Source organism: Triticum dicoccoides, chromosome 2A, assembly GCF_002162155.2.
Source record: "Triticum dicoccoides isolate Atlit2015 ecotype Zavitan chromosome 2A, WEW_v2.0, whole genome shotgun sequence".
Taxonomy (NCBI): domain Eukaryota; kingdom Viridiplantae; phylum Streptophyta; class Magnoliopsida; order Poales; family Poaceae; genus Triticum; species Triticum dicoccoides.
The window spans coordinates 560585803-560593420 of record NC_041382.1 but is presented as its reverse complement, the minus strand read 5'-3'; the positions used below and the strand labels follow the sequence as shown (position 1 = coordinate 560593420).

The window sequence follows — 7618 nt, the reverse complement described above, 5'->3', positions numbered from 1 at the left end:
CGCTCGTGATAAAGTAAGCTTAGCAGATCACTATGACATACTTCCTCTGATTAATGAAATTTTATGAACCAATCTTTTATTAAAAAAATTACCTTCTCAAGTAGAAAGTCTTGTTCAAAATCATCATAGCTAGTACTATTTATCACCATTTATCAATCTTTGTATGACTTGATTATTATACAGTGCTTAGGAGAACTATGTATTATTTGGTATAATCTGAACTTGCATAAATCTGATCTATATCGACATGTTTGAATGACAATCAATAACTTCTTATGCAGTAGCAATTATGCTTACTAATCATGTGGGTTTTAAACTCCCTTGTCTCTGTCATCTTTATAATTCAGAATGACAATCCTGCCCTGCTCAATTTTTTTCAGTTCATTATCTAGGCTACACACGTTGAATAAAATTGTATTATCGTAGTAGTATGGTCAATGGCAGAACTAAAATATGAAACAAAAAACCTTCTCGGTTGATGAAACAGAAGCCTCTTTTGCTCAGGGCCTCATGTAGTTACTTCAGTTTTCTACCTAGGCTAGTCATGTTGAGTGCTATAATAGTACTATGGGGAGACCACAATGCCAAAACTAGATTTTATACTTTTCAGCTGAAATGCAGATGAAACAGTATAATGATGCATCACAAGTAATGTGGAGATAGTCGTATTAGATCTGAGTGAAAGCAAGTAAAATTAGTATGGACTTACATATCCAAGTTAACAACTAGCTAGGTACGATGCCTTGATTTTTATGCTCGGGTATTATGTTTGTGCTGCCCACTTCTACAATGTTACAGGCTGCCCCTTGAATGATATATTTTTCTGTCATTTTTATTTCAGTCCTTTGAGTGAAAGTGCCCAGGCAGTTGCAGCTGGACCAGCAGTACCCGCAGAACAAGCAGGATGCTTGCCAATGTCGGAGGTCTTCAGACTTGCAGTGATGAACTTCGATGTACATGATTGGAACCTTTTCAATGGCAGCGGTTGAAGCAGGGACGGTAAAAAGGTGTTCTGCAAAGGAATCAGGAATGTACTTTCCTTGAGCGAAAACTAGTATCTGAATTTTCCTTTAGAGTAGTTATTTTTTGTTGCTGAAAATGCTATCAGTCTAGCACTTAGCGTATGAAGTGTCATCCAAAGAACCCTGGTTGAAGTTCAATATATCATGTTAGCTTCTACTAGAATTTACTTGAATGGTTCTTAGTACTTGCTATTTCATCGATAAATACTGCATACAGTATGTCTTATCATGGGGCATTGAGTAGAGAGAGCTCAACTCTGAATTCTAAATATCTTGATTCTATCAAGTTAAACACGGGCCATTTGGGTATAGAGATTCGAGATGTTTTGATCCATCTGAATGCTTCAGAGTGGAAAGACACCCTCTGTGGTCTGTGCATTGTATGGTCTGCAATATCTATCCCTGATGAGTTCCATGTATTCTTGACCACTCACACACTGATTGGCACCAAGCATATAGGATGGCAAACATGTGAACCATGATGTCCAACGAAAATACGACCCACAAAAGTTGTGGGTCTACTCTCTAAGTAGTTCATGCCATCATCCACCTAGACTCGGCGCGCAGATCGCACTCTCTTATCTTGTGAGTCAGTTTGTGTGGACAACTCTGATAATGAGTTTTCGCACAAATGAAATAAAAACTCTGATAATGGGCTGCATGGTTGTGCTCCCTTTAATTTTGCAATTGCCATCAGAAGTTCAAACTTTTCATTTTATGGTAACTTTCGTGTATGGTTCAAACTTTTCTTCCTGAGTTGATCATGCATGTTTAGATAGCAGTAAAGGTCAAAACGATGGAAATGTTCGAAGAACAAGTTGAATTCTACATCAGAACCTGGCAAACGATAGTATATATTACAGATGCACAGCGTTGAGACTTCCTTTGCAGGAAGTCTATTATAATCCGTGTCTGGACACTGAAAAATCAGAGAAAGAAAAAAGAAGAACAAGAAAAGAAAGGAAAAAAAAGAAGCTGTTGGGAGCTCGATACTTCGAATTCTCATTACAAAGAATCGATCATCCGTGACGATGGCTGGGGAAAATTTCGAGAGGAGTCACTTCACAGGGCAATAATGCCGCCGTCCGGCGTTCACTTCCATTGGTCGGCGACGATGTCGGCGAGGTCGACGACCCTCTGGGAGTAACCCCACTCGTTGTCGTACCACGCGATGACCTTGACCATGTCGTCTCCCATGACCATGCTGAGCGACGCGTCGATGGTGGAGGACACGTCGGAGCACCTGAAGTCGACGGACACGAGCGGCTCGTCGCAGACGTCGAGGATGCCCTTGAGCTCGTTGGCGGCGGCGTCGCGGAACGCCTGGTTCACCTCCTCGGCGAGGGTCTTCTTGGAGACCTGCACCACGAGGTCGACGACGGACACGTTGGGGGTGGGCACCCGGAGCGCGATCCCGTTGAGCTTGCCCTTGAGGTTGGGCAGCACCAGCGCCACGGCCTTGGCCGCGCCGGTGGAGGTGGGCACGATGTTGAGCGCGGCGGCACGGGCACGGCGCAGGTCGCGGTGGCTCGCGTCCAGCAGCCTCTGGTCGCCGGTGTAGGAGTGGGTTGTGGTCATGGTTCCCTTGATGATGCCTGCGCCATTGCCACCGCCATTTTTAGTTACTTAAAGAAGTTGATTCAGTTGAGGGAGAGAGACGGGACGGGGTGACGGGCACGTACCGAACTTTTGGTCGAGCACCTTGACGAAGGGGGCGAGGCAGTTGGTGGTGCAGGAGGCGTTGCTGATGATGGTGTCGGCGTGGGTGTAGAGGTCGGCGTTGACGCCGCAGACGTAGGTGGGGATGTCGCCCTTGCCGGGCGCGGTGATGAGCACCTTCTTGGCGCCGGCCTCGAGATGCTTGCCCGCGCCGGCGCGGTCGACGAAGACGCCGGTGCCCTCGATGACGAGGTCGATGCCCATCTCGCCCCACGGCAGGTTGGAGGGGTTGCGGTCGGACACCACCTTGATCACCTTGCCGTCCACGGAGATGGCGTTGTCGCCCACGGGCTTGACGTCCGCGTCGAAGATGCCCAGCGTGGAGTCGTACTTGAGGAGGTGGGACGCCTGCTTCACGCCTCCGGTGTCGTTGATGGCGATCACCTCCAGCGGCGAGCTGTCGCCGCGCCCGTGCCAGCACCGCAGGAAGTTGCGCCCGATGCGCCCGAACCCGTTGATCGCCACCTTGAGTTTGGCCTCCGTCGGCGCCTTGCGCGACCCGCCGCTGGTGCTCACCTGCAAGCACAGCGCCGCCGCGTCACGCACACACGCTCCCATGGCACGCGGCCAAGCAAGCTACATTCCGCCGATCATGTCATACCGCGTACGTCCTGAAGGAAACCGCGGACATGAAGTCGTCGGAGGTGGCATTCCGCCGGAGCGGCAGCGACGACGAGCTCCTCAGCCCGGAGAACTCCAGCATGCCCCCCTGAATCGAGTATTCGAGTTGGACGCAAATCACTTACAGAACCGTGCGTGACAAACAGGGAAGAACTGTAGGACGCAGGCATGGAATGGAACATGGGACATACCTGGAGTGGCGCCATGGCCGTGGAGAGCATGGGCGACGCCATGTCCAAAGGGTCTGATCAGATAGGGGGGAAGATCAAGGACGGTGAGGCGGGCGTGGCTGTATATACGGGTTAGGGGATTGGAGTTTGTGGTGCACGCGGGGTGGGAATTGAGATCGTGAGGCCCGGATTGGGCGAGAGATGAGATTTTGGATAGCCCAATGTATGGCTGCCAGTGCCCGCCATCGCGGCTCCCACACTTCGCTATTCCGGTCGATATGTGGCTTTTCGCTTCTTCATTCATGTGACCCTTCCTTCGTCATGTGCCTGATCGCATATGTTTTTTTCTTGTTCTTTTGTGATTATTTGTTGCAATGTACATACATCCTGTATTGTTGATGTAATGCTCGCTCGCTCGCTGGATAATGTGCGTTCCGTTCTGTGGACGTCGAGCAGAGCACCGTTTCGATCCGAGTTTCTGGGGTGACTCGACAAACGTTGAACGTTGTGAGCTGGCCATATGAAGATGTCAATAATGGGTCCTCAGTATGGTTAGAAGGATAATGGTATCCCCAGTCATCAGCGTTTGTGTGTGCATTTATATATGAACGTTTGTGTTTATTAAAAAAGGAAACTGGGGATTTTTGAATAGTGGCAGATGAAATAAAGCCATTTCATTCGCAAAAAAGGGCCTTTTCACCTTTCCTTGCCCCTGTTTTCTGGCGGAGACACGAGGACGGGTGTCGACACCATCCTTTTCAGCTCTGTTTACAATATTTATTCGGAAGTACTTCATGGACAACGTTTGCTATATGACATTAGCACGACGGCTAATCCAACCGCCTACTGCTGTTTAGATTTGTCCATGGATGGTGCAATATTGCTTGTAGATCCATCTAACATTTGATTCCCAATAAAAAATAGAATAGAAAAATATGGACAAAAAATAAATCCACTCGGTTTCAGACTTAGTACAACCCAAAAACACCATTCTCTTTGGGTCGCACAACCAAAAAATCATTCTGAAGGTCTACAGGAAGATAAAAAAGGGATTGTATCAAGAACTATTGTAGACCTTTACGAGTCTTACAATCAATTTGACTGGAAAGTCCAATGGCAAAAAGAAGGAGATTTGTTAGCTCGCTATTTAGTACGAGTTGGTGAAATGAGGGAATCCATCAAAATAATTCAACAAGCTGTAGAAAAATCCCTGGATGACCTTGATACGTCTCCAATGTATCTATAATTTTTGATTGTTTCATGTTGTTATATTATCATTCTTGGATGTTTTATAATCATTTTATATCTTTTTTGGTACTAATCTATTGACATAGTGTCAAGTGTCGGTTGCTGTTTTTTGCTTGTTTTTTACGTCGCAGAAAATCAATATCAAACGGAGTCCAAACGTAGCGAAACTTTTTGAGGAATTTTTGTGGACCAGAAGACATCCAATGGGCCGGAGAAGCATCAGGGGGTGCCCCGAGGGGGGCACAACCCACCAGGGCGCGCCCAGGTGGGTCGTGCCCACCTCGATGGCCTCCCGCACCGCCTCTTTGCTCTATAAATATCCCAATATTTCAGAAACCCTAGGGGAGTCGATGAAAAATCAATTCCAACCGCCGCAAGTTTCAGAAACACTAGATCCAATCTAGACACTATCACGGAGGGGTTCATCATCCTCATTGGTGCCTCTCCGATGATGTGTGAGTAGTCTTTTGTAGACCTTTGGGTCCATAGTTAGTAGTCAGATGGCTTCCTCTCTGTCTTTTGATTCTCAATACAATGGTCTGTTGGAGATCCATATGATGTAACTCTTTTTGCGGTGTGTTTGTTGGGATCCAATGAACTTTGAGTTTATGATCAGATCTATGTTTTTATCCATGAGAGTTATTTGAGTCTTTTGATCTCTTATATGCATGATTACTTATAGCCTCGTATTTCTTCTCCGATATTTGGGTTTTGTTTGGCCAACTTGATCTATTTATCTTCCAATGGGAAGAGGTGCTTTGTGATGGGTTCGATCTTACGGTGCTTGATCCCAGTGACAGAAGGGGAACCGACACGTATGTATCGTTGCTATTAAGGATAACAAGATGGGGTCTATTTCTACATAAATAGATCTTGTCTACATCATGTCATCATTCTTATTGCATTACTCTGTTTCTCCATGAACTTAATACACTAGATGCAAGCCGGATATCGGTTGATGTATGGAGTAATAGTAGTAGATGCAGGCAGGAGTCGGTCTACTAATGTTGGACATGATGCCTATATAATAATCATTACCTGGATATTGTCATGATTATTTGAAGTTCTATCAATTGTCCAACAGTAATTTGTTTACCCACCGTTTGCTATTTTTCTCGAGAGAAGCCACTAGTAATACCTACGGCCCCCAAGTCTCTTCTTTATTATATTTGCCTCCGCGATCTATTTTATTTGCTTTTATTTTTAGATCTGTTAATCCAAAAATACAAAAATAACTTGATGCAATTCTTATTTATTTATTTTGTCTCGAGTTCCCTTGAGATCTACTTATCGAATCTACTACAATTTTACCTATCTTTTTACCCGTGAGGGATTGACAATCCCTCTCTTACGTCTGGTTGCAAGTATTTATTCTTTGTGTGCAGGAGCTGTTTACGTGGTGTTGCGTGGTTCTCCTACTGGTTCGATAACCTTGGTCTCACCACTGAGGGAAATACCTACCGTTGTTGTGCTACATCATCCCTTCCTCTTTGGGAAAATACCGACGTAGTTCAAGCAAACATCAAAAAGAATTTCTGGCGCCGTTGCCGGGGAGACATCATCAACATCTACCAGGTTCCTAATCACAAATCTCATATCCTTGCAATTTACATTATTTGCCATTTGCCTCTCGTTTTCCTCTCCTCCACTTCACAAAAATTTGCCATTTTATTCGCCCTCTTTTGCGTTCGCCATTTTCTCGTCAGATCTGTTTTTGTGTGCAATCTTGTTTGCTACTTCTTGTCGCTATGGATGGTTCTTCCGCTATTGTGTGCACTCCCGAGAACGAAGTTCTTAACTTTAAACAAAGTGGAGGAGGGAATTTAAAAGATGCTTGGTATAGGATTTGCAATGCTCATAATAGATCTATCCGTAAGCAATCAACCGTTGTTCTTTTTCGTTGTTTTTATGTGGGCATCACCACTTGGTATAGATTCGTCCTTGATACGATTACCGGTGTAAATTTCTTGATGTGTCCCTCTCTTGATGCTTTTAATGCTACGGGAAATTTAGTGGGTTCACCACCGCTTGTGGTTAATGAAACAACTTTGACTCTTGAGCATGTTATGGAAAGACTAGATGCTATTGAAAAGAAAATACTTACCAAACAACATATTGAAAACTTGGATTAAAATGCATAATTTTGCTACTAAAATTGGGTCAAAAGCGGGAGAAGTTTTTAAGTTATTAAAAGAAAAGGGGACCGTAATTCATGAAAGAATTGAAGAAAGCCCGTCTCGGATTGATAAACTGGAAGAAATCTTTTGTAATCTAAGTACGACCTTTGCTTCCGCTAAAACTATTGAAAAACTCCCGTAAAAGTTGGCAAGATTACTCAAGTTACTAAGGACAAGGGTGCAACTTCTAGTAATAGCAGTAAAGAAGATCTTAAGATGATTAGTATTCACCCGGATTTTGTCGAAGTAATAAGAGACCCTTTGTGCAAGAATGAATTCCTTAAACTTGTTCCTAGGAGTATTGTCATTGAAACTTTTTATGCTAAATCCTTGAAAAATTCTAAGTGCTTGATTGAAGAGTTGGAAACCAAAGATGACAATACTTAGATCCTTGCATTATGCCTAGATAGGGGCATAAAACAATAGCGCTTATTGGGAGGCAACCCAATGAATAAAATTTATTTTTGTCCTTTTCTTTCTGTTCTTGAGTGTTTGCACAATCGTGCTACTGTTATGATTGTGTTTTTTGTGTTTTAATTAGTGTTTATGCCAATTAAAGCCTTTAGGATCTTGTTGGGTGATAGTTGATTTGATGTTGCTGAAAAACAGAAACATTTGCATCCAGGAAAATAATTTTATTTTTTAACATAAACACGATAAA

At 44.2% G+C, this 7618-nt stretch overlaps 1 protein-coding gene and 1 pseudogene across 1 annotated transcript; one reads left to right on the top strand and one right to left on the bottom strand.

Annotated features, from left to right (window-relative positions):
- Nucleotides 1-989, top strand: part of LOC119357952 — a 15581-nt pseudogene extending 14592 nt beyond the window's left edge.
- Nucleotides 990-1825: 836 nt separating this feature from the next.
- Nucleotides 1826-3713, bottom strand: LOC119355368 (glyceraldehyde-3-phosphate dehydrogenase A, chloroplastic-like). Its single transcript, XM_037622159.1, has 4 exons — nucleotides 3554-3713; nucleotides 3343-3450; nucleotides 2705-3257; nucleotides 1826-2617 (listed from the first exon to the last, which is right to left on the bottom strand). Exons 1-4 carry the CDS (start codon nucleotides 3593-3595, stop codon nucleotides 2115-2117), a joined length of 1206 nt encoding a protein of 401 aa, XP_037478056.1. The 5' UTR covers nucleotides 3596-3713; the 3' UTR covers nucleotides 1826-2114.
- Between the last annotated feature and the right edge of the window lie 3905 nt (nucleotides 3714-7618).

Excerpts from the sequence above, each read along its gene's own strand:
- LOC119355368 (XM_037622159.1), bottom strand. The coding sequence starts at position 3,595 with ATGGCGTCGCCCATGCTCTCCACGGCCATGGCGCCACTCCAG. Across the intron at positions 3,451-3,553 it reads CGGCCATGGCGCCACTCCAG|GGGGGCATGCTGGAGTTCTC; the intron begins GTATGTCCCATG and ends TACTCGATTCAG. Across the intron at positions 3,258-3,342 it reads TTTCCTTCAGGACGTACGCG|GTGAGCACCAGCGGCGGGTC; the intron begins GTATGACATGAT and ends CTGTGCTTGCAG.